This window comes from Crinia signifera, chromosome 2, assembly GCF_055691185.1.
Source record: "Crinia signifera chromosome 2, ASM5569118v1, whole genome shotgun sequence".
NCBI lineage: Eukaryota > Metazoa > Chordata > Amphibia > Anura > Myobatrachidae > Crinia > Crinia signifera.
The window spans coordinates 320926310-320952251 of record NC_139218.1 but is presented as its reverse complement, the minus strand read 5'-3'; the positions used below and the strand labels follow the sequence as shown (position 1 = coordinate 320952251).

General features: G+C 44.7%; 1 protein-coding gene across 6 annotated transcripts in view; it reads right to left on the bottom strand.

The window, feature by feature from the left end:
• The window catches only part of SMARCC2 (SWI/SNF related BAF chromatin remodeling complex subunit C2), an 87783-nt gene that overhangs the window by 35790 nt on the left and 26051 nt on the right, over positions 1-25942 (bottom strand). For 5 of the 6 annotated variants that reach the window (XM_083169160.1, XM_083169159.1, XM_083169163.1 and 2 more), the window contains exons 7-23: positions 22296-22365; positions 18799-18874; positions 17816-17947; positions 15605-15720; positions 12470-12594; positions 12326-12385; positions 10704-10741; positions 7651-7781; positions 7091-7162; positions 6353-6466; positions 6021-6174; positions 5610-5726; positions 5349-5411; positions 5017-5275; positions 4643-4804; positions 3647-3679; positions 3008-3072 (exon numbers count right to left, since the gene is read on the bottom strand). In XM_083169160.1, coding sequence (XP_083025286.1) covers positions 3008-3072; positions 3647-3679; positions 4643-4804; positions 5017-5275; positions 5349-5411; positions 5610-5726; positions 6021-6174; positions 6353-6466; positions 7091-7162; positions 7651-7781; positions 10704-10741; positions 12326-12385; positions 12470-12594; positions 15605-15720; positions 17816-17947; positions 18799-18874; positions 22296-22365 — 1787 coding nt within the window. The remainder of the gene's footprint in view (positions 1-3007; positions 3073-3646; positions 3680-4642; positions 4805-5016; positions 5276-5348; positions 5412-5609; positions 5727-6020; positions 6175-6352; positions 6467-7090; positions 7163-7650; positions 7782-10703; positions 10742-12325; positions 12386-12469; positions 12595-15604; positions 15721-17815; positions 17948-18798; positions 18875-22295; positions 22366-25942) is intronic. The other variant, XM_083169161.1, reaches the window with a different exon arrangement.

Genomic DNA, 25942 nt, shown 5'->3' with positions numbered 1-25942 from the left:
GGCTGAGGATTGGAGGTTGGCAGTGTCCATACAGAGTACAATTCAGCACTTGCACATATAGCTGCGTATAGGGTGTGAGCCAGGCCTTCAATCAAACAGACAGATGGCACCACTCTTCTGGCTCAGTGGTGGTGTCGGCTCAGTGAAACAATTATGGCTGTCCTGCAGAGTATAGGAGCTGGCACGGTGCCAATATGCTGTTCATTTATTACAGAGCCAGGATTCAGGGGGGCGGGAGGGCAAGCCCTTGCCAGGGCCCTCCGGGTGTATATGTCTGGAGTTGAATTCTCACTCCCTCCAGTGATCAGCAGGGGAGGGGGGGAGAGTGCTCCTTTCACTCAGAGCCCCACTGGCACCTCCGTCCAGCGCTGTGGGCACAGAGGGGGGGGAGAGGCAGATAGTGTCCTGTCCTGCAGCCTGGGCGCCCCCAGCAGTCTAATATCTTTCCCTGCAGGGTCAGCGTGGATCGGGGGAGAGAGCGCGCGGCTGGCTAGTTTCGCGCTGTCACTCACCCCAGTGTCGGAAGCCGGGCGGGAGAGCGGTCAGGCGGGCCTCCGGCGGCGTGACCCTGCTCGTGTCCAGGTCGGCGCCGAGGAGAGGGTAAGCTGTTGTCCCCGCCGTCCGCTGTCGGAGATATAGAGTCAGGAGGCGGGCGGGAGAGGAGGCAGGCGGGCGGGAGAGGAGGCGGGCAGACGGGCTCCCGGCGGTGTGCGCGGCTCCACAGCGTCCTCGTGTCGCAGGCCCCAGATCTGGATGCAAGCCGGAGGGGTCCTGGGCTAATCGGATGGGGGCACCTTGGAGCTGCAGGTACCAGGGCACAATGTCTTGTTGCCTGTATAGGTAATTACCCCGGGAGGGCAGCGCAGGATGGGTTCCGACAGGATTAGGTGGAGGAGAGCCCGCACTATGCGTGCTACTCCATGCTGATCTCGGCCACCTACCAGCACATCCTTACATTGAATAATATACCCAATGTAGCACCTGTTATACACTGCCGCTATGTATGTTCCAGGTTGCAGAAAATTTTTGTCTACATTGTTTGTGACTGTTGTCATAGTGACACTAAGAGCTATTTTACACGCTCCGGCTCCTGCTGGGCGGCTAATCCCCGCACAGCCAAAAGCCGCACCGCACACAGTAGTTAATAATGGACACAATTGTGTCCATTCACACGGGATGGCCATGGCCGTCTGCCCGGTTGCAGCCGGATCCGACCACTTGAAAGGACGGCTGCCGGGCTGTGGCCATCCCCACCATTCTAAACTTCTGTGTGAGGCACGGCTTCTTGGCCGTGCGGGGTTTCGCGGCCCGGCAGGAGCCTGAGCGTGTGAAATAGCCCTAACTCTGGTTCCTGCTGTCTTCATGTCGTCTGATGACAATGGATACATCATTACTAATAGGTCGGAATCTGTAAAGAGTACATGTTCCTGCTACAGTGTTTGCAGCTTGGTTTTCCATTGTTGTATGTAACTTTTTGACAAGTAGAAAACATTTATGCCATGTACATTTCAAAATTCCCAGATATACAAGTCCAAATGTATCAAAGAGTGATGGGTTTCCACTGCTTGTACAGTGATGAGGGTGGCTAGACTTTAACAGTCCTCCAAAGCCATCACACAAACTCTTACCATGCAATGAGGCAAAATAGCCATCATTATGGAAGCATAAGTTCAAAAGGTTTTTGCATGGTTATCACCCTTAATCATGAGGCCCATAGTCATGATAATGGAAGTGCTTAGATAGAGGACAGTCCTGGCAAGACTAGTATAGTCATGGTTTCCTACCGTTTCTGAACCATTTTAGCTAGAGCGGAGGAGAATAAAGGTGATTTGGCTTAATACCCTTTCTGGTACTGGATGCAATGGTTAGCACACTGAAGGTCTTGGATACAGGTAGATCCCTCAAGTAGGATGGATGAAGCATCACAAGGTTTGGAGGTCACTCAGAGCGAGGAAATGTACCAGACTGGCCAAACCACTTGTGCAGGCTGAAAGTCACAGGGAGCAGATGTTCGGGTACTAGGTATCCAGAGGAAGGAGTAATTAGCAGGTAGCAGACACACAGTAGCTCAAGCAGGCCCTGAGGAGCTGCCAGTGTGCTGGGCCAAAACAGCGGCCTCAATTTTCAGAGCCAAATCTAAGACTGTAGTTGTGAGCACAGATTTGGGTGCCTGATTGCAAGAGAGAGCATGCCGCAGGAAGCATAAGGGACTGTAGCTATTGTGGCAAGCATCTAATACCCCTTTCACACCAGCCAAATTTCCCTGGGATCAACCCGTGTGAAAGGTTCCCAGGCCAAAATTCCGGCAAAATGGCGCAGGGTTGTTCCTGGGTTCAACCCGGGGACCTGGCCGGTGTGAAAGGGCTGGGGGCAACTTACCCGTGTTGCCGGTCCTTGGTGGGCTGTCAGGCTGGAGATCCACACAGGCAGCGGGCGGAAATGACAGGACACAGCAACGGATAAAGATGACGCAGCTCTCCCGCGCCCTCACTGCCGCCGTGGAGCTGCGTCATCTGCACCCGCCATCTGACCTGTCATCTGCACTCGCCATCTGACCTGTCATCTGCGGCCGCCGCCTGTGTGGATCCCCGGCCCGCATCGAGGAACAGCAATCAGGGAGAGTAATCGCCACCATCCATCCTCCTTACAGCCTCCTCCTGCCTCTTGCCCGCCCCCTTCACACACCAGAAAATGCAGGGACTAGCCCAGTGTGAAAGGGGCCACCCCGGGAATGTCCCTGCATCATCCAGGGAAAATATTCCAGGAATGTCCTTGCATTTTCGGGTGTGATAGGGATATTAGTGAATGAAACCAGCTGTGACCTCTGGATGACAGGAGGGTTACTGTTGTAGGGACAGAGCTGGTGGTAGAGGCTGTGCCATGGTGTATAGCTCATTGTGTGCAAGATCCCTACTGAGTACTACATACTTCTCTTACAGAAAAGGTATTGTGCCTTTAAACCAGGAATAGAGCGTAAATGATTGCATAGGTACATTGTATATTTTACCTTTGGTTCTTTTTTCTCTTCCGTTGTCTGTGCTTCCAAAGGGGGCTCATCTGTATTATTTTCCTCTGGAAATGAAGCATTTACACAATCAAAGCTTGAAACATTGTATAGTAACAAATAATGATCCATTATCCCGTGAGACTTATATAAGGGACAGCTATGCGCGAGACACTGTGATACGTTTACCCATGCTCTTACTTGTCATTTACGTGTTTCATTTCACTGCAAAGTCAACTGGCCCCAAATGAACCATACACAGAAACAGTTATGACGTGTAAAGTGCTGACATAAAAGAACTTTGCTTATACACTGATTTTCTATATTTATACTGAAGAGCTGTTTATACAAGTGTTGGGCTTATAACTGTCAATAGGATCAGTATGGTGGACAATCACACCTAATCACATTCGCTCTATGGCAGTAGAATAGAGTCGTTACACAATGACTGCATATAAGGGAAGATTACAGTCACATTCTGACCACACTGTGAAACTTGTACAGAGCTGCAGCCTGGCCCAGGACAGAGTCTCTGAATCTCATCTGATCAGTCTGTATGTGGCCAGATTCATATCTAACATTTCTTCTTTTTTTATATATATATTTGGGGTATAATAGAGGAAACAGTTGAGTATTCCCTACCATGGGTTTCATGGGTGTTCCTTTTGGGACAATCTGTAGAAGATATCAATAAACACACAGAAAGATTGATAGCACTCCACTTCCGCTCACCAGGGAAAGAAATATTGAGCACCTACAAGTCCATCCAGTTCAGGTTATTGTCATTTACATTATTTGGCACAATTATACATCAGTAGCAGTTTTGGAACTACAAAGTCCGGCATACAGGATACATACGCATGGCCGGCGGTTGGATACCGGCATTCAGAATACATATCCCGACATCCCAAAAGAGGGAATCCTGACAGGGTTCAGGCAAGTATACATAACGTCCCCCTGCATCTTTCCCCTAACCCTCCCTCTCTACAGCCTAATCCCTGTACCCTGCCGCCTAAACCTAACCGACCTTGTAAGTGCCTAACTCTACACACACACATACATAACCCCCCCCCCCCCCCCCCGCAGCCTAATCTAATGTCTCCTCCAGTGCCTAAATTTACCACCCCATCCGGCCCTAATGTTTGCCGTTCCTGCTTCTTTACCTTCAGCATCTCAGCAGTTGGTATTCTGGTCCTAAAATCCTGTCTGCCGCCATTGGTATTGTGAACACCGGCATCCCCACTGCCGGGGTGCTAAATATATCCCCACTATACAGCATTGCAGCCACAGCAAGCAGAGCGCTGCACCTCCAAAACTTTACAGAATGGAAAAGACAGGAATACGCCTGGTTTTGCCATTATTCATATCCAGGATACCATACAGAACAGTAGCTTCCTTTTGTAGCTTGTCATTTTATATAGGTTCAATATTGATATCAATGGTGAGGTCTGCAATCTACTGCCTCCATCCTGTGCTTTTCCGCACAACCCCTTCCTTTTAATCTTGCAATACGTGAACTTCCTTTCTGTTTAGACACACATACCATGATCATTCCCATGCATTCAGAACAGGCAGCAAGAACAACCATAGAGAGAGGGCAGATTAAGCAGCGCACAATGTTTTATATTGAAAGCTCACCTATCCGCTCGTTCTCTTCACAGGTAGTGCCGGCAATGCCGCTGCTCTCAAGCCCATAGCTGGGGTCAGCTTTACCCGTCATTTTGGCAGCATCTTCCACCTTGCGGACATGAGCTTCCACTAATGCTGTGGGAACTTCCTCCTTCATCTTGGAAAACTCATCTATTATGAGTGATAAGAAAGCTAAGCACTTGTATGAGGAACAAATGGAAAAAGTCTGCATATTCTGGTCAAGGATGTGTAACCTTCGAAAAACAAACCAGTTCAGTGTCAACAATAAGAGCAGTTTCAAAGTAATAATGCATTTCCCATGTTATTATGTCCATAGTATCTGGCCTTAATTTATAACATTTCCATTACTGGGAAAAACATACCAAGAGCCGACTTCGCTGCAGCAGAGGCTACACGAGGGTCCACCACAGATGCCAGAAATGCTACAGTGCTCATTACAGGGTTGCCGGATTGGCTAAACGGTATAGGTTGGTAGGCTAAAGGTCCAAGGGAGGCTTCAGAGTCTTCTAAATAGGGATCCTCAATGGGCAACCGCAGGAAGTGCAAGATACATTCATCTTGAGTACGACTACCAACATGTTCAGAGACCTTGTTCCAGTCATCTTTGTACATTTCCAGTGCCTGATATGGATAGAAGAAATTAGTGATCAGTGGCATAATTTGCAATAGCACAAGTTTCCCCATAGATGAGTACCTCAAGTAGTAGTAGGGTCTCTTGTTCTGTCCATTCCCGTGTTGCGCTTGCAGCAGATTTACTCTATGATAAAAGACAGAAATTAGATTAGTTATTGACAGCAACAGTTATGGAACAAGTTTTAGTACAATTATTATTATTTTTTACATAAAACTAAAGCTGTTCAAACTAATACATGAAATTTGAAAAAATTCACAGGATGAAGACTTTAAGCAATTATACGGTCTACAATTTTGCCACAGAGCACCATGGAAGTCTAACCTTGGAGGTTGTGTTCTTCTTGCTGTACATATCAGTCCTCAGACCAAAGTTCTGCAGGTCACTCGGTTTCTCCTTAATCTTATCAGGGAAATTTAGCATTTGTTGTGAGGCAGAGGTCTACGGGAAGAAAAGAAGGCCAATTACAAATCAAGTGAGTCAAGTTCTGATGGTCAAAGAAGAAAGGGGGGGGGGGCAAGCATAATGCTATGATGTAAGAGACCACTAGAAAAACAATGGAAGTACCCAGGATGAGTAGTAACATTTAAATTGCTTTTCATGTTTTACAAGTAAAATCTAATTGAAAACAAAACAAAAAAATAACAGAAAAGGATTTAACAGTAAATGAGAATATCCCACCAAAACAAAATGTTATGTTTTCCAAGACAATGTGATGTTACACGTATAGGCTACCTGCGGTGTTTTGGGCTGGAGTGGTACCAATCCTGAAGGTGTATCAGCTAAGACATGGAAATGTGAAGTGGGAGGTGGTCCCATTGGTGTAGGGCGACTCTCTGCATCCACCTGATAGTTTATCAGACCCCACTGTTCTAAGAAGGCGTGAACCCTGCAGCAGGCATAGAATAAAATAGCTTGGACAACCAAACATTCCTTGTGCAACAGAAAGCTCGAAGAAACTGTTCTATCAAAAGTAAGTCAATGTTTTTACACATCATATCAGCAATCGCCCCCTTTCGGTCATTGCCTTTTAGTCCTTTCAGCTGCAGTTTCCCTGTCACCCGCACCTCATGATAGCACAGACATCCCCTGCCAAGTTGCGTCGGCATGCTGTGGAAGTGAGGTATTCCTGAGGGTTGAGTCGATAGGTGTCAATCATGAAGTTTCGATATGCCAAGTAGCTAAATGAGAGAAAATAGAATATACCACATTTTGGGTATCTGCTTGTGTTTGTATATTCATATCAATAATTCAATGTAAATAAATGGAGGCTGGTAATGTCGGAGCACCACGGTTGGACCTGTGGTACCAATTATATACTGATTCGTTTCCAGGCACTGAGGGGTAGATGTATGAAGCGGTGATAAGTTAGAAGTGATAAATGCCTGGTACTTTATCACTGGCCAATCAGCTGCAGACTGGTAAGTAACAGGCTGGGTTTAAAAAGGGGCAGTCAGGAGCTTATTGGCTGGTGATAAAGTACCAGGCACTTTATCACTTCTCCCATATCACTGCTTCATACATCTACCCCATAGTAACAAACTGCTCAATACAGCAATTCCTGGCTAGAGATGCATTTTTTATGATACCATTAAAAGCCTTCCTGCAACTCCAACTAATTTGTTACTTACCTAACATCAACAAGTTTAAAGTTTTAACAATTACTGTACTGATATGAAATACATTCTGAAAGCAGCCATTCCATTTCTAAGATTTACTATAAACAAACTGGTGACAGGAAAGTTTTCTTAAGTGCGGGCCAGTCCTTGTACCTAACAAACCAATACAGATTGTGGTGCACTCACATCTCTGGCGTTTTTGACTTGTTCTTGCCGTTGAAGAACTCTGGCAGTGCTCGGCGTTCAATGGCATGTACACTGCAAGGAACAGTACAAGGAGGTGGAACATTTATGAAATGCGGAATGTAAGACAATTTCTGGAAATCTTAGGAAATCATAAAATAAGTCTGTGGGACTAATGTAGGGTACACACCAGGACGACCTGCTCACGATGCACATCGTGAGCGGGTCGTCAGTGTCTCGTCCGACCCGCTCACGATGACGCGGGAGGGCACGACCCGCTCACGATGTGCACCGTGAGCGGGTCCGATCCGATGGCGACCCGCACCCGGTTGTATGGTCGTCATTGAGATCCTACCTGCAGCAGGTAGGATCTCAATAACGACCGACCGACCCGCGGGACCGCGCATCGGATCGGAATCGCTCCACACCAGCTCAGAAAAGGGCCCAATCAGCACACAATCTGCATCCAATTGATCGGAATCGGATCTAGATTGTGCTGATCGGGCCCTAGTCGTCCTGGTGTGTACCCAGCATAAGGCAAGAAAAAGGAGTTTATTTTGTACCTATTATAGTCAAACCATGCAGCATAACTGGGGATGATAATGTGATGCGTTTGCTCGGTTACATTGTCCTCATGAAGATCAGAGGTCTTCACTTGTTCACTTTTTATCCCAGAAGAATTTTCATCTTCTTCCTAAAAAGAGACAAGGAAAGATCCCAGTTACCACAGCAGCAAGCGCAGAATGGTTGTATGTGAATATTGCGGTATAAGTATTCTGAATGTCATCCCAAGTCAGCTTTCACTGTATAGTACTATAGTATGCTGTGCTCAGAATTCCATAAAATGTCCCATATGTCACATTAAAAAAATATGCACCTTTAGAACAAGAGTTTTGGTACTTGTGTATTTTGGCGGCGCCCACGATGAGGATCGCGTCCATCGTGTGTGAAAAATCGGGTCCATCGCGTCGCGTCGTGTGCATTAACATGGCACACGACGCGACCGACGCGATGGACCCGATTTCTCCATAGGCTTCAATGTTAAAATATTTTAACATTGAAATCGTGTCGGTCGCGTCGGTCTTGTGCCATTATAATGGCACAAGATAAGATGGACTTGATAAAGTCCATTTTACATGTAATAAAATGGGAAATGGGCCAATATGGCCCATTTTTCATTGTATATGTCCCCGTCATGTCCAAATATAACTGACCCCCCATTGTGAGCGGCACCCCAGTATTGACGTCAACCCGAAGCGTGGCGAGCGCAGCGAGCCCGCGAGGGGCGGCAGTGCGCGTCCTCCGACCTTTTCATACCCCTACTATCCACGTCGGCGTGGAGTTGAGAATAGAATAGTGTGGCGAGCGCAGCGAGCCACCGAGCCCGAAGCGTGGCGAGCGCAGCGAGCCCCGTGAGGGGACGCGGACACCTGTGAAGCCCGCGTGGGGACGCGGATACCTGTGAAGGTATCCGCGTGCGCTCGCCAAGCTTCGGGCTCGGTGGCTCGCTGCGCTCGCCACACTATTCTATTCTCAACTCCACGCCGACGTGGATAGTAGGGGTATGAAAAGGTCGTAGGACGCGTACCGCCGCCCCTCGCGGGCTCGCCACGCTTCGGGTTGGCGTCAATACTGGGGTGCCGCTAACAATGGGGGGCATTTTTATTTGGACATGACGGGACCATATACAATGAGAAATGGGCCATATTGGCCCATTTCCCATTGTTTTCTATGTTAGATGGACTTTATCAACTACATTTGATCTTGTGCCATTATAATGGCACAAGTCCGACGCGACCGACAGTATTTCAATGTTAAAAATATTTTAACATTGAAGCCTATGGAGAAATCGTGTCGGTCGCGTCATGTGCCTTAACTTTAAGGCACACGACGCGACGCGACGGACCCGATTTCTCCATCGGGTTCAATGTTAAAAATATTTTAACATTGAAGCCTATGGAGAAATCGCGTCCATCGCGTCGCGTCCTGTGCCTTAAAGTTAAGGCACACGATGCCCACGACGGGCGCCGCCAAAATACACAAGTACCAGAGTTTTTAACATAGGTAGAAGGTAAATTATAGTTATTTATCATAGGTTCTCATCCAATAACACAGGCTCTTAATTCAGCTTAACTGTTTGTGTTATCAAGTAAACATGTCCTTTATGTCACATGGAATTGGCCAAAAAATGGCAGTGTGTGCATGCTTAGACTTAGAGAGTGATCTATTGGGATGAATACACAAATATATTGCAGGCATACAGTAGGTGTGATCAAGCAGTGTCACACATGACTGCTGTTCAGATCATAGCTGTATGGGACTCACTTGGGTGCTGTGTGTTTGAGGCCTGGGAATAAATAGTGGACAAACTGTAAACACTGACAGTAAGGTTTATAAACCCCTCGGTAGCAGCCAAAAGAACCCTTAACCAAGAGTTAATTGTGGAGATACTTGTGGTCTAGTTGCCGATTCAATAGGGAGAGATGGAACATCTATTGAAGGAGGTCTTGGGAAGGAGCACCAGTACAAAGCAGCACTAGTAAAAGGCTGTAGACGGCTGTAGGCAAACCCAACACATTGTAAAGTAAAAGTGTAGCAAAGTGGTAGGAGGACCCAGTCACAGGATGACCCTTAGAGGTGCTGTATATCAAGTATATAGTGTGGACAGACTGCAGCACAGCATTACTGCAGGAAATGCTGCCGCAGCCCAGACATATTGTAATGGTAGAGTCATGAAGCAGTGGCTAGCTGCCGGATCCAATCAGAGTGGGAGGGAAGGTGCCTCAGCTCTACTTTTGTTTCATTATAGTAGCAATACCATGCTAAATAGGTTATCTGATGGGGAGGATAATAATAATACAACTAATAGTTAAGAATGTACTTTGGGCTGTAGTTGGAGGAAATGAATGATTACTGAAAGTAAATGGGAAATTCTAAGGAAAAGGATTCTTGACCTGTCTCAAAAATGAGCCAATGGAGTATAAGGTAGAGGAGTGCAGAATGGACCAACACACCCACTGGGAACATGGCAGATCTGACCAGTAAATCTTGAGGTACATTTTGAGATTTGGTTCGAATTTTACCATTTAACAAATTCAGCCCATGCTATCACATCTATACAAAAGGTGTTAAAAGGGGGAGCAAACCTTTTTCTTTTGCCCCAAAACATAACATTTAGCCCTCCTGACTGAACACAGCAGCAGTTTTAATGGCCGCCTCACAAGGTTTGGTCATACCTGCTCCTTTGAAGCAACGTCCTCAATTACTTCTAGCTGCACGGGCTATTTGTGCACGATCCCCTGCCTGGGGTTACATTAATCATCACTATCCCCAGTGCTGTTGCTTGCGGTGACAATTGAAAGATCCTTACAGATCAGTAAGCCCTTGGCCATGAGCAGCTAGATCCTGCTACCATCAGCAGTAGTAGCTGGTGTGCAGTCTGCCAGACACACTGGTCTTTTATCCTCTCTAATGTATTATTTGTTATATTTTGAATGTTTATATGTTCATTGTAAAACAAAACAAAAGTGTAACAAACAACTCATTCAAAAAAATAAAATAAATATAGTAGACTATTATAGTGTAAAAGAAAGGCAATGTATATGCCTAGCCGTACCTTGGTTACAGCTTCCATGCTCTCATCTTCTAGTTCATCTGTTAAAAAAACCCACAGGAAATCATCAAGAAATGGCTAACCTCATCAACACCATTCCAAAACAGCAAATTCAGATATGTGGCAGATACTGGAAAGAGTCCCGGAGACTTACGCGTGTTCGCGCGTGCAAACTGTGAAGGTGAGAATATGCCTGCAGTAATATTATACATAAACAATGTATTCTAGATATAATTTGGTGAATATAACATGATTTATGTCTTACCTGGTAAATCTGTATCCATGGTGGACAGTGGGATTAGGGTGGCCAATCCCGCGATCGTCGGGATCCCGGGATTTGGCCCCAAAAATGCAGGGATGTCCAATCCTGGGATTAGACTGCACATCCGCAGTCAAATGCAGGGCAGCTTCTGAGCACTGGCTTCTCCAGTCCCCGGCAGTGCAGCTCTGCGCAGCATGACAAGGTCAGAGGTCACGCTGCGCAGGCCACACAGCCCGTCTGAGCCACCTTGATCCTGGGCGTGCTGCCTGCCCGCCTGGACCGTAATCTCGTGTTCTGTCCAGCTCCTGGAGGAACAGCCCGGCCACACCCGCACATGTAAGCGAATATGCTGAGTGGGTGGTTTTTTATTAGGGAGGTCAATCCCAGGATGGATAAATTGGATACAAGAGGAATGCAGGACTCAATTGCAATCTCTCAACATAGATCTTTGCCCATGAAGCTGACTAGGTATTGTACCAAGGAGGAGTATGACTCCACAGGCTATTGCAGCAAATCTGCAAAACGGAGAGCTTGTGAAGATCCCTGCTCTCTAGTCCGTTACTATATAGGGATATGATGGCTGCAATTTATATTCTAGCCCCTATACGACATCTCAAATCACATCGTCAAGCTCCCTGGTTTGATAGCAGACTTAATGAGCGCAAGAAAAGGGGGCATAGAATGGAAAGACAATGGAGGAAGATTAACCTTCTGGAGGACTAGATAAAATTAACAAAGCATATTGAAGAATATAAATTGACAATTAACCCAGAAAATATCAGAGTTCCTGTCAGTTGTAAAGCGCAACTGAATCTGCTGCGCTATATAAGAAACTGTAAATAAATAAATAAAATCACGCAGCAAACAGCAGGCATGCTCAACTTTTCCGCACAGTGGAAATGCTTTGCAAGCCAGCGTGCCTGCATCCTGATGAAACACTCTCCCAGGCAAGATGTAACGAGTTTGCAGAATTATTTTCAGATAAAATATCTGCCATCAGGGCTGGAATCTCCACAGTGCCGTTAGAGGAGTGCCAAACTATCAAGCCAGACAATGCAAGCCACCTATCCTCATGGACCAGCTTTGACACAATGGACATTGCTGAAATTGCACTGACTTTGCGTCCCACTTCCTGTGATCTGGACCCTGCCCCGACCAAGCTCCTAACAGTGTGTATGGATATAATTGGCCCTGTCTTTGCATAAATTGTTCAATGCTCTTCGCAGACAGGCATTTTTTTCCTCAAACCTTAAGGGAAGCAAAAGTAGATATCTTCTTAAAAAACCTAACTTAAGGTCCATACACACCCATGCCCGGCCAAACCAAAAACAGTTACAATGACAAAAACACAGGGATAACTCACCCAGATCAGTGACAGTGCCTCCTTTCACTGGGGCGGATTCAGAATCTTTCTTGGTGTTAACTATGACAGAGAAAAACAACCAATGACACAAATGTACAACACAAGCATTTTACATTTCAGTCTTTAAAAAAAAGAGGCAGTCACCTGCTTTAGGTAGTGTAACTTCTTCTACATTAGGCACAGGTGAGGGTTCATCCATGTCCTTTGTCAAATCCTCTTGTTCTTCTTCACGGTGGCCCCTCTTCGATTTATTGTAAGGAGTAGATGGTCTAAAGAGTAACATTTCATGGATTAAAAATAATTATAGGATTTTGATGCTCACCTTTAAATCCATTTCCCTTAATCCATCTGGGGGACACTGGACGATGTCTGTCTCCCAATTCTGCAATCCATATGGCAAAGCACATCAGTTTTGACTTTTATAAGCCCCAAAGAGATACAGAAATCACATAACAAGAACCCCACTCAAAAAAAGATAGTGAAAACAGAGTAACAAAGTGAGGAATCACAGTGTCCACAAGATAGATTAAAAGAAACGGATTTAACGGGTTGGGATCGTTTGGTCGAATGCATTATGGTCCAATGTCATTACATCGAATCCATTAGGTCGAATTGCTAAAAGGTCGACATGATTCTAGGTCGACATGGGAAAAGGTCGAAATGATTCTAGGTCGAAAGGTCATTAGTTCGACAGGTCATTAGGTCGACAAGGTCATTAGTTCGACATTGTCTAGGTCGACATTCACAAAGTCGACATGGGGTTTTTCACTGTTTTTTTACCTGAATGTCAACACAGTCGACATGGACACAGTTTAAAGTGCACTGCATCCCCTCGCATCGCTCGCTGCGCTCGCTATGCGTCGGGCACGGTGCCTCGCTACGCTCGGCACACTATTTTATTCTCCCACCACGCCCTAGTGGATGGTAGGGCATGAAATACCGCCTGTCAGCACATGTCGGCTCAAAAAACAGTGAAAAACCCCATGTCGACTTTGTGAATGTCGACCTAGACAATGTCGAACTAATGACCTTGTCGACCTAATGACCTGTCGAACTAATGACCTTTCGACCTAGAATCATTTCGAACTTTTCCCATGTCGACCTAGAATCATGTCGACCTTTTAGCAATTCGACCTAATGGATTCGATGTAATGACATTCGACCATAATGCATTCGACCAAATGACCGCATCCCGATTTAACAGTGAGTACTAAAAATCCTGTTTTTTTTTTTCTACCAAAGGGACATTGCACACCATTGAGAGGTTACCAAGATGACCTTAAACCACTTCAGTGGTATGCTGGAAATTTCCGGGCGGAGCAGCGCTGCAGGAGCGGGCTCTCCCGGAAAATTTCTGGGCATAACTGGGGCACACTCCCAATCCTCACTCCTCCCCCCCGTCGCTCCCCCCCAAGTCAGTCCTGACTCCGAACCCCGATCATACCCAGGGTTCCCCTGCTGCTGCACTCACCACCATTCGCAGCAGAGAGCGGCGCCGGCGGTATTGCAAGCCCCGTTTCGGAAAGTTGGCGCTGGGGCTGGCCCCCGAGCCGCCCGGAACCTGCCGCCGCTTCACTGCTTTGAAAGGTGGCAGGGAAACCTCTGGCGATCCAGGTTGGGAAGTCGCCAGTGGGCGATGGAAGGTTGTGAGAACAGGGGGGAGGGGTAGTCCCAAGTTCTGTGGTGGGTTTTTCTGGGGCAGGACAAACCTGCCCTGATAGGTTTGTCCTGCCCCAGAAAAACCCACCACTCAAGGGGTTAAAGAAGCACCATCCATTGCTAAGCAATGGATGGGCACAAAACTTTTTTCCAACTACAAAGCATTACATTTGAAGAACTTCATAAAAGTATGTCACGCCAGCCAAAGACTCTCATCAGTCCCGTAGAATGTATCACCAGGCAATCTGAAATTGGGTTCCCTCCAAAACATACTGTATGCCTGTCAGATATTTGCCATGATCCATCTGACCACTAAGTTGCTGGCCAACATCTATTTTATGATATACAGATCTCTCCACACAGATCTGGAAGGTTTTGAAAACATAAAAAATGCACATAACATCCCTGCTGACAGCACGAGTCAACACTCAGATGACCTGGTTAATGAGGCAAATAATACCCCTTTCACACCAGAAATGCAGGGACAAACCCGGGAATTCAGTTCCCGGGACAAGCAGGGACATTCCCGGGTTTGGACCCATTCACACCAGAAAAGTCCCTGCATTTTCTGGTGCGGGAAGGAGGCCGGCAGGAGGTGGGCAGTCGGCGGGATGGCGTCGGGCAGTCGGCGGCGGAGGTGGGCATGAGGTGGGGAGAATACTCACCCCGGTTGCTGGTCCTCCGCACAAGCCAGGGATCCACACAGGCGGCGGCGCAAATGACGGGACAGGCGGCGGATGAAGATGACGCAGCTCTCCGGCGCCCTCACTGCCGCCGGAGAGCTGCGTCATCATTATCCACCGACTGTCCCGTCATTTGCGCCCGCCGCCTGCATCAAATCCCCACTGGACAGGACACAGAGGACCCGGCAACCCATTCACACCAGCCAGGTCCCCGGGTTGAACCCAGGAACAACCCTGCTACCTAGCAGGGTTGGATTGCTGGCAAATTAGCCCGGTAATTTGTCCCGGGTACCTTTCACACCAGAGGTAGTACTGGGTTGTTCCCGGACTCAACCCGGGAATTTAGGCTGGTGTGAAAGGGGTATAAGGCAAATTAACAAAAAAAATTGGAGGTACGGTGCAAGAAAACGTCATCAATTTTATTCATCAACAAATTAAATGGCCAGCAAAAAACTAAATTTCCATGTCAGAAAGTTGAGATTCACGATATGGCGTTACGCAGCGCTACTACTGTCAACAACTAGTGCAGGTGTTAGGCAGCGCTACTACTGTCAGCAACTGGTGTGGGTGTTATGCAGAGCTATTATTGTCAGCAACTGCTACTCCCTGTGTCCCCACTGCCACTCTCTCTTTCACGGTGTCCCAGCTGTCTTTCTCTGTGTTCTTGCTGTCACTGTATCCCCACTGTCACTCTCTCTGCTGTCACTCTTCCTGTCCATTTGTCCTGTCTGTCCTTGATTTTTGGCTTATACAGTGTGGCATAATGTGTAAGGATCCTACTATTGTTGTGTATCATGTGTATAAGGGGTATGTGGTGTGGTACACTACACTTAAAGATATGCCCCATTTCCAGTGGCCACACCCTTTTTTTTTCCATACCCCACTTTTAAAATGTCCACTTCGAGCACTGGTACATGCATAATGTATATGAACCAACCCTTTCTTGACATTCTTCTTCTTTGCCTCTGCACTTGGGGGAGGTGAAGGCGATCGTTTCCTCTTTTTGTAATTAGGTCCCTTCTTATCCCTGCGATCTGAATCGGGGCTGCTTACCTTTACACAGAGAGCAACAAATAAACATCTGAAAACATAGTAAAGAAAGTATTCTCCCTACTACCACCTTTACTACTTGGTGTATGAAAAGTTCAAATTTAGCAAAAAGGGAACATGGATATGTAAAAAACCTCAAGGTTAAACTTATTTCTGCAGTAATCCTCTCTTCTCCCAAAAAGGGTTACACTGTATCTAAAGCACAGTAGACCAGTGGATAATCTGTGTATGTAGCACAACGGAACTGCATCATTTAGCTTGGGTCTCCCCTACCTTCACCAGTTTGGGCACGGGGCCTTTTTACAAATTTTCATCACAAAGTTGCATGAGATACTTTTACGTTATAATTTTCCAATACAATGTAACATTAGGAAACAATGTAATAATCTAAATATATATTTTTATAAATGCCATTATGTGTTTATAAAAACTCTACATGAATTACATAAGTACTTTTGAAAACTATATTTCTCCTCCATTCATGGGGGACTTCAGAAAAAACTGGGGTATGCTAAGTTATGTGAGGATCCAGGCATTAAAAGGAAATAAAAACTGCACATCTTGGCTCCTCCCCCTCCATACTGCTGCAACCTAGCTATAACTTTTTTTCTAACTGGTGCAGTGCCTTGCTGCAGGTGAGTAAACAGTTGCTATATAAAAACGTCCATAGTCTATATATTTAACACTTGAATGGTTATATCATTAGAGCTAGCTGTCAAGTGATGGCCTCTCCAACAAAAGGTTCCATCGTGGGTGACCATCCTTGCTTATGCTATGGCAGATTTAGCACAATGGCTAGCTGTGAATATGAAATATTGCAGCAGTTCTCAAACTGTGGGTCCCGACCTTTTCAGCATCGGGTCGCGATTCTATGTTGCTGACCATCAGGCTGATGACTTTTCTAATCTCAGTCAGTGATTCAAGGAGATATATATATATACATATATATATATATATATATATATATATATATATATATACATATACATATACTCGGCGTTGCGGCCTGGCACTCTCCCAATATTCATCCGCCCCGGCGCCCTCCGGACAATATTTGTACTTGTGAAAAGCAAAAGCAAACTGCGGCACTCCAGGGTCTTGAACCCCCCCCCGGTGGGATCGCTAATGGAGGAAGGCACAGGGCAAACAGACCAGTATCCGGAGTGCCGGATATATATATATATATATATATATATATATATATATTTTTTTTTTGGTTAAGGACCTGCTCAACAGGGGTGACCTTGACATTGGTTTTTGGACAAATATGTGCTAACAACCTCTTACTAATTAAATGTAACTAAAAGTATTATATTGTGTGAGTAGTAATGATTACATAGTGCACCTGCACAACCCCCCCGTATTTTGCACATAACGGTAGAACCTTTTATTACAAGCAGCGCTAGGATTTTAGATGATATGTTGTTTGCTCATTTGTTCCCTAGTTATTCTCAGTCTATTCTCTTCTCTTTCCTACCTCGTTTTGCCTTCATGTTTTGGGACTTTGTATACATACTGTAACAGACTGCGATGCAAGGTCGCAGTGGGTTGGAGGGAGTGTGAAGCTCCTCACACCACTTAGCATATCTCTGTGTTTTCCTGTGCCCCCATATAATAAGACATAGGGATTTAACAGTAAGCACAGACATTATATTATAGGCCCCCATCCACTAGCGCGAGGTATCGCATGCGGTACCTCACAGACTCAGCCGGGAGCTGCCGGGTGGAAGGATCGCATACGATACATTGTATGTGGTCATTTTGCATACAATGTATCGTATGCGATCCTAGCAACGGCTATGAGCTGAGATTAATATTCATGGCAGCCCATTGGATCTGCCACTGCAATGCGAGGGGCATGGGTACCCGACTCATATCGCAATTGCAGGAAAAAATTATACGATGTGTCACAGCAATACGTCGAATTGCCTAAAAAAAGGCCATATCGCACTAGTGGATGGCCACCTTAAGAAAGACTAAACCATGCGCTGTCTATTAATTTCCTTTTTCAGAGTTCTTATAAATCAACCTCGCACAAAGCCAAAAACAAGCTCAGTAAATTGACCACTGTAAGAGTAGTCTGCAGTAATAATCTCACTTCATCAGTCAAGGTCTTGGCTGAGATCTTCTTACGGCGTGCAGCAGGACTCCTCTCATCATTCACCTCATAATCCTCTTCATTCATCCACTCGTTAAATAAATCAGTGTCCAGAATCCATTTAGCATGCACCTACTCAGAGAAAAAAAATTTGGTTAATGAACACGTTGTATATGGGAAACTCCCAATTACTATAGAACATTTTAGTAGGGTTGAGATTAAGACTGTGCACATGGTACTACAGTGATAACAAATCACAATCAGTAGTGCAGAAGAAATAACATACTGAGAAATGTGCATAGTCAGATTGCAATGTATGTGCCTAAGAAAACAAAGACACTCTAACAAAGTATCATACATATATTTCTAATAATTCTAAGCATGAGAAAAGAAGAAAAAAAAAAAGGGAGCTCCGGCCGCAGTAGTTGGTGGAGGCATGTTCAGATTTCACTGCAATACAGAAGGAAGTTCCTTATGATCGGAGGATGCCATAGTCTCCAGTAGTTACATAGCAAGCGGACCACTTTTATATACCTGGCGAGTCGTTCCCAAGCAAGTGCAGCTTAAAGGTTAACAGTGATTTCACAGTAACTAAAATTAGCTGTGAGGGATATGATCAGACTAACTTGTATAAAGCATGATGCACAATTTCAGTCCTTCTTTCGGTTTGTATCAAGAAAACCCGGAAAAACAGATACAGACTTACTCTTTTGTTAATAGCTTATTATGTATTAAACCTTGCTGGTGCACAGTCCCAGCATTCTTATTATTGTTTTTGGGCCTTGAAAGGCTTTGTTATAATGCTAAAAATGATGATAGATAGATAAATACATACATACATACCAAAAACACACTATGGATCATGAAATTTGAATCAAGCAAATGAAAGCTGTCATACTAATTAGCTGCTTATTCACGGTTTTAAAAGGCTGTGGTCACAGGGAACAGAAGGCTGGAATTACTAAAAATGGAATGGATTTTACCTTGCGAGGCTTTTCTGGGGTTGGTGTATCCTCAACTGGAGCTTCTACCTCACTGGCAGGGATCCAGGTGTCATAACTGAGACAAGAGTAGAGGTCAGCTGTTACATTGGGTGTCTAAGACATATATTTCAACCACTTGCAGTAGAAATGGTGTATTTTGGTTTGGATTTTTGGTCATCTACAATTGAATCCTTAGTCTGAAACAGGCTGTGGGACACCGTACTAAGGGTTGCAGGCTGGGACTGGCACTTACATTATATAAAATTACTTTAAATTCTAAGCTCCTCCCCCTGCAATCTCATCATGCCAGTACTGCTTTAAAACAGTTTGGTACGGAGAAACAATCACCCAATAAAACTGTTCTAACAATAAAACAACCACTAGGGAAAAACAGTCAAGAACTAAAAACCTGGGATAACTTGTGGAAGAGAACAGTCTAGTGTGCAACAGTCTACTTCAGAGAAAAGGATTCCACTGTAGGTAACCAAAAATCTTCTTTTCTCTTTCTGCAAGGCTGGTGAGACACTGGGCCATGGGACGTTCAAAGTTCACACCACAAGATGTAGATTTTCCATAGCCTGTGGTAACTATGTGACAAAATCAGTTTCCGTGCTTGCAGCAGATTACAGGGTACCAGCTCAGTTTCAAAAGCCAAGAATTGAAGGCCAACAAAGGCTCCTCATGAAAAAAATGTAACTTTATTGCAGGGTCTGATCATTGTGGAAGACTCCACCCAGAACTTACAGACATTTTGAAATCATCTGCATACCATGACCAGTTTGGAACCATTAGGATTACTATAACCATTAGTCCTTGATGCACTTGAGTAGCCCTGCAACAATGGAAACAGATATGCTAGATGAAAATCCCACAGAACAGTCATAGCATCTGCTGCAAAAGCCAGTGGGTGCTTGGATCTTGCATAAAACTCTGGGACCTTGAAATCGTTTTTAGAGGCCATGAGATCCACCTTGGGAATGAGCTACTTCCAAATTAACTTTTGGAAGACCTCTGAATTTAGTGACTACTTCCCAAGGAGAAATGTTGTTCTGCTGAAGAAGTCTGCTTCCCAATTGTTGTACTCCTGGTATGGAGTAGAAAAGACCGCTGAGAATGTCATATTGTTGCGGACTCCCTGATGATTTAAGTACAATACCACCAATGGGTTGACCGACTGAATAAGAATTGGCTGGCTGTTTAGTTCAGACTATGCCCCCAAGAGTGTCGGAAAGATGGATTGGATCTCAAGCACAATGACCAGTAGAATGACCTAATACTGTGGAGCCGAAGATATAATATTGCTGCACTCCATTCCAAGAGAATGAAGTCAGTGGTCACATGACCCAATCAAGAGTGACCAAAGATCGTCCCTGGAGATGATGATCAGAAACCACCCACCATTGGAGAGATTCACTATTGTGGCTGGATAGAACGAGAAACTGATATGGGAGGGATGCTGAACATCATGTTTAATTCTGGTGTAGTCCTGTGAGTGATAACTGGCATACTGAATGGTCTCCAAGGTGGATACCATCATGCCTAACAACTTCATGCACAAAAAAAATAAAAAAATCAACCAACAAGACACCAACAGTTCTGTGCTTTGGTGCCCAGCAAGAAAACTCACTGGGGAGGTAAGTCAAAGAACACCCCCAGAAACTGAAGGAGCTGACAAGGTATTAGGTGAGACTTCTGGACATTCTGGAACCAGCCATGAGAATACTTGATTCAAGTGATCTATGTGCTTTTGTAACTGTGAAGCTGAATCAGGCGAGTAGGCAACTTGGAACCATGCAACTACAGGCACGCACAACTACAGTCTTGGCCTGATCTTTCCAATGAAGCGATACAAGTCGAGATCAAACAACTTAGAGTCAGTACCTAGGCATTGTGGCACTTAACACATATGCACAACACTAGACTTGACCTGACAGTATTTGAAGAACACCCCATAGGCTACCTGTCCTGATTACATTGCACTCAAGTGGAAAAACAGCCATAGTAGCACATGCACAACACTAGACTTGACCTGACAGTATTTGAAGAACACCCCATAGGCTACCTGTCCTGATTACATTGCACTCAAGTGGAAAAACAGCCATAGTAGCACATGCACAACACTAGACTTGACCTGACAGTATTTGAAGAACACCCCATAGGCTACCTGTCCTCATTACATTGCACTCAAGTGGAAAAACAGCCATAGTAGCACTTTTTGCCTTGACCTTTTCGGTTTCATCTGTCATAGTCCCCATGTAGACTTGCTATGTATAAAGGGGCAGGCAGATCTAATCAGCAGATAGAGAAAAAAAAAAGCCAAAACACAGGTCACTGAGTAACTGTACAATTCCCCAGAACAGCGGGGGCAATGATAATTAATAACAAAAATACCGATAAGCCTTCCAGACTAACAGCTGTAGGTGCTGATAATAGAACTGCACCAAGGTTTTTCCAGCCTGTGTTCTAGATGAGAGTTTGAGAATGTGGTTTTAGTCTCCTACACAACGAAAAGAGACCACTGCAGCAGCTATGCAGAGAAAGCCAGGACCAACTGGCTCCACCACCAGCTCCGTGGCTGCATTCTTCCTGCTGAAAGTGCTAGTCCCAACCCTTGTGTTTTCCACACCTAGATGTAATCAGAAGCATCTTGTGTGGTACACACTCTGTATAAGGGAGCCAGCCCACAGAAAATCCAGCAAGATGGTGCCACTATCCAAGAGAATGCAATGTGTTGTACCGCTGTCAGCACACTCCCACACTCTTTCTGCCTATCAACAATAAGGGTGCTTTTTAGTACATGTAGGGAGCTGCTTAGGCTGAATGCTGAACAGCACTCAGCCACTACTCAGATGCTATGTGATGCTGCAAGCAACATACAAAGCAGCCTTACAAAGTAAAACACTTACAAACAGAAAGGAAACTACTGTAACAAAGGACCGCTGAGGATCCCTCCCTAAAACACGCCTAACTACACAGGCACTTAAAGTACAATGACATTATGGGGTTGTAGGAGAGAGGAACTTCAGCAGTCCCAACCTACAACCCATGGTCCAGTGTCCCACCAGCCTTGCTGAAGAAAAAACTGAGTTTCAAAACAGAGCAAGCAAAAAAAAAATTCCACTTCTGAGAGTCATAAGCCATATAAAACAAAAAGCTAACTTATTTTAGTAGTTTAATAGTAGGAGTTGAATATGGAACTATTTCTGTGTTTTGAAAAAAAAAAAAAAAGTCTGACTAAAATTTTCAAGTTTTTACCTACTAAAAACTACAACCCCAGTCAAACATAAATGTAAACAAAGACTCCTACCGACAGTACTAAATATGTCACAAATGACAAACACAAATAAAATGTATGTATACGGCTGTTTTCTGAAGAGGTGTATGTGAGCATCACTTTTGTTCAGGTCATGTTATTATTATTTATTATTATTATTTTTGAAGATCATTGAAGGCTATACAATGGAACTACAATATGATGAAAGATTCTGAACTCTTACCTATCAGGATGATAACCCCAGTGAAGAAGTACCTGCTTGTCTCTCTTCATTATGGGTCGCACCCATTCCTCTAAACAAAGAAAATACCAACAAATAAGCAAAATATTTCTGTAACCAAAACGAGAGAGGATTTTCTAAAATTATCATACAATAATTTTCTTTCATTTGAGAAAAAAAAAAGTATAAGAAATAAAGGAAATTAAATAATTGTGGTCCACACTTCTAAACAGCACTGGAAAAATAAATAGACGCTCTGGACATTTTAAGTTTTTTTGTTGTTGTGGTTCTTAAGGGGTGTACACACAGTGCAATTGCCTTGCAATTAGATACCGCATTCAATTTTGGCTATATAGCACAGATCTGTACTACAGTATATAGTCTTTCCTGCGCAGTCTATTTTTGTATTCAATATAGTCTAAACAAGATTGGCTATCGGGAGCAAATCGGCATCGAATGCAGCTGAAAACTGTTCGATTGTGATTAAATGTTGCCTATATAAGCAAAATTTAATGTGAAAAATAGACTATATCGAACCATGTGTACACCCTATTAGAGTACTGTAAGTTGGCGGCAGCTTATTAATATCATATATCTTTTTCATGTCATTTTGGCATTCTCATCATGTGTGATATACAGGTTCATTATCCCTTATCCAGATATCGGTTATTCAAATTATTCCAAAAACCATAGTTAATAGAATGTACTTTTTCTTTTTTGTTGTTGCTAAAAGTACTACCGGGGACATGATATATAAACTGGCACTACCGGGGACATGATATGTAACTGGCACTACCGGGGACATGATATGTAACTGGCACTACCGGGGACATGATATGTAACTGCCACTACCGGGGACATGATATGTAACTGCCACTACCGGGGACATGATATGTAACTGCCACTACCGGGGACATGATATGTAACTGCCACTACCGGGGACATGATATGTAACTGCCACTACCGGGGACATGATATGTAACTGCCACTACCGGGGACATGATATGTAACTGCCACTACCGGGGACATGATATGTAACTGCCACTACCGGGGACATGATATGTAACTGCCACTACCGGGGACATGATATGTAACTGCCACTACCAGGTATATGATATGTTACGGGCACTACCGGGTATATGATATGTTATGGGCACTCCCGGGTATATGATATGTTACGGGCACTACCGGGGATATGATATGTAACTGGCACTACCGGGGATGAAATGTAACTGGCACTACTGGGGACATGATATGTGACTGGCCCTAAATATGTGCAAGAAAATAATTGCTTTGCATTCAAATTCAGTGCCTTAGGTAGGACAAAAACTTTGTTTTTAGGTTTTGAAACCTTGTTTCATGTACAAATAAAATATATGTGTGTATTTCATGCGGGTTTATTTAACAAATGCATTTTGCTTCTGGTCCTGAGTATTTTAGATAAGGGATACTCAGACTATATTATTGTTATTGGAATTTATTATGAATTTAAATCCCACACACACAAAAAAAAAGGATTTTTGAAATTTCTTCTGTGGGACACTGCTCACCATGGTTTATCAGATGGATCAGAAGGAGCTGACTCTTATTATTATTATTATCATTTCAGTCCCAACATCTCTGTGAGAGATGTTTAAAATATCTGCTAAAAATGCCAGCGTCACTCACATTTGTTATATGGATTCAAACAAGAAAATGTTGTGTTAAAAAGATTGAGGGGGAAATTAACTAACCTAAATTCGTAAAAAAATAATCGTATTTTCATAGTAAAATACAATTTTTTTGGCGTATTCCTATTTTTGTCATTTAGGGGGATATTCAATCTCCGGCGAGCACCTCCCATCGGGGAGATGCCCGCCGGGTCCTATTCAATGCTGTCTTTCCCGACAGCATTGAGCAGGGTATCTCGGCAGAACGAGCCCGACATCACTAGCTGTCGGGCTCGTTCTGCCGGGAAGTGACGAGCTGCCGGCCGCAGCTCGCCTCTTCCCAGCCGCAACTCGTGGCCACGCCCCCTTTTCGCTCCCCAGCAGGCAGGACATTGAATCCCGCCTGCGTGTTCTCGGTCGAGCTGACTGAGAACGGGACTGGGTCACGGCGGTCAAGCAAGCTCGACTGCCGTGACCCTGACATTGAATACCCCCCTATGTATGCCAAAAATACGATTATTCGTATTGATGGGACATTCGTATTTGTATTTACAAATACCAATGAATACACCATCGATAGAATACGAATAGGAATCACCATTCAAAAGAATGGTGATTCCTAATTTACTAAGCGGTTGTATTGAAAATACGTCCGCTAATTAGCGTAAAACGGCCGCTAATTGCTGGCCAAATACGCCAGGATAATACACTTAATTTTTCTGTCGTATTTGGCTTTAGCCTGCACGGATCAGTCAGATCCGTGCAGGCTTCAGTGGTAAAAAAAAAAAATATATAGAAAAATAAATACATTTAAAAAAACGACGTGGGGCTGGTTCTTAAAATACCGGGGACCCCTAGTAATTTTGTCCCCCGTATTTTGGGAAAAAGAAAAATCGGGGGATCCCCTATCTGGTTGGTTTCCTGATTTTTTAATACCAGCCCCGGCTCTTTCAGCCTGCACGGATCTGACTGATCCGTGCAGACTGCCTATACGAGTTCCTATTAGCGGCCATATATATGGCCGCTAATACGAATCAATATGCCATCAGGGGTTTACAAATCGTTTACAGGTCATTTTCGACTGCTTTGTAAATTACCCCTCGGAACACGTATTTGCATACGGCTGAATCAGCCGTATACATATGTATTTATTATTAAGAATACGAATACGATATATCGTATTCTTAGTAAATTTCCCCCTATATGTCCTATATAAAAGTAACAGGTCACAGGTCATTCGGATGAACAAAAATGTTTTCACAAAAAACATACAAGAAGCATACAAGCCACAGCCAGTGGTGAAAGCGTTAGGTGTTTGCCAGCCACTCCAGGATTGAACTAAGAGCTATTGGACATTGCCCCTTACCCTCCAGCATCATTTCCGCCCTGGGAACCAACAACTGAACCCAGAGGACACTGCCCCCCCCCCCCCCACTTCATACTATCACTTCCGTTCTGGGGAACCAACAAACCACTCTGCTACATTGGAGGAACCATCTACTGGACTGCCACATCACCCAGTTGGGACATCCACCAGACAGATTTCTCCAGGTGAGCCAACAACATCCATAGCCACCTGTCAGAGTTTACTGTCTCCCTGAATTTATCCAGGATCCACTGTGGCCCCCAACCAACTACATTGCCCTGTACCTCCAGGTGTCTTCTCAAATATCTATCAGTCACCTGCAAGAGGGTATCAATACTACATTACCCTACCAACCAGCCAACCACTCCACGGTGGCTATCGTGGGCCCTGCCACCAAAGAGGATTAGGGCGGGACCACTATCCTCCAGCTATTTTTTCACAGAGTCCTCCAGCGGCACTAATACCAAGACACCGTACAACTAGTGAGGACCTGTGATTCCCCTCCCCATTTGCCCTTGTTTCCCAGAACAGTAGCACAAGTAGCAATAGCTCCGGTAACATTACCCAGTGAAATTTGGGTAAAAACCACAAAGAGCCAGTTACATTAGAGGCTCAACACCCAAATCCTGTGAGCC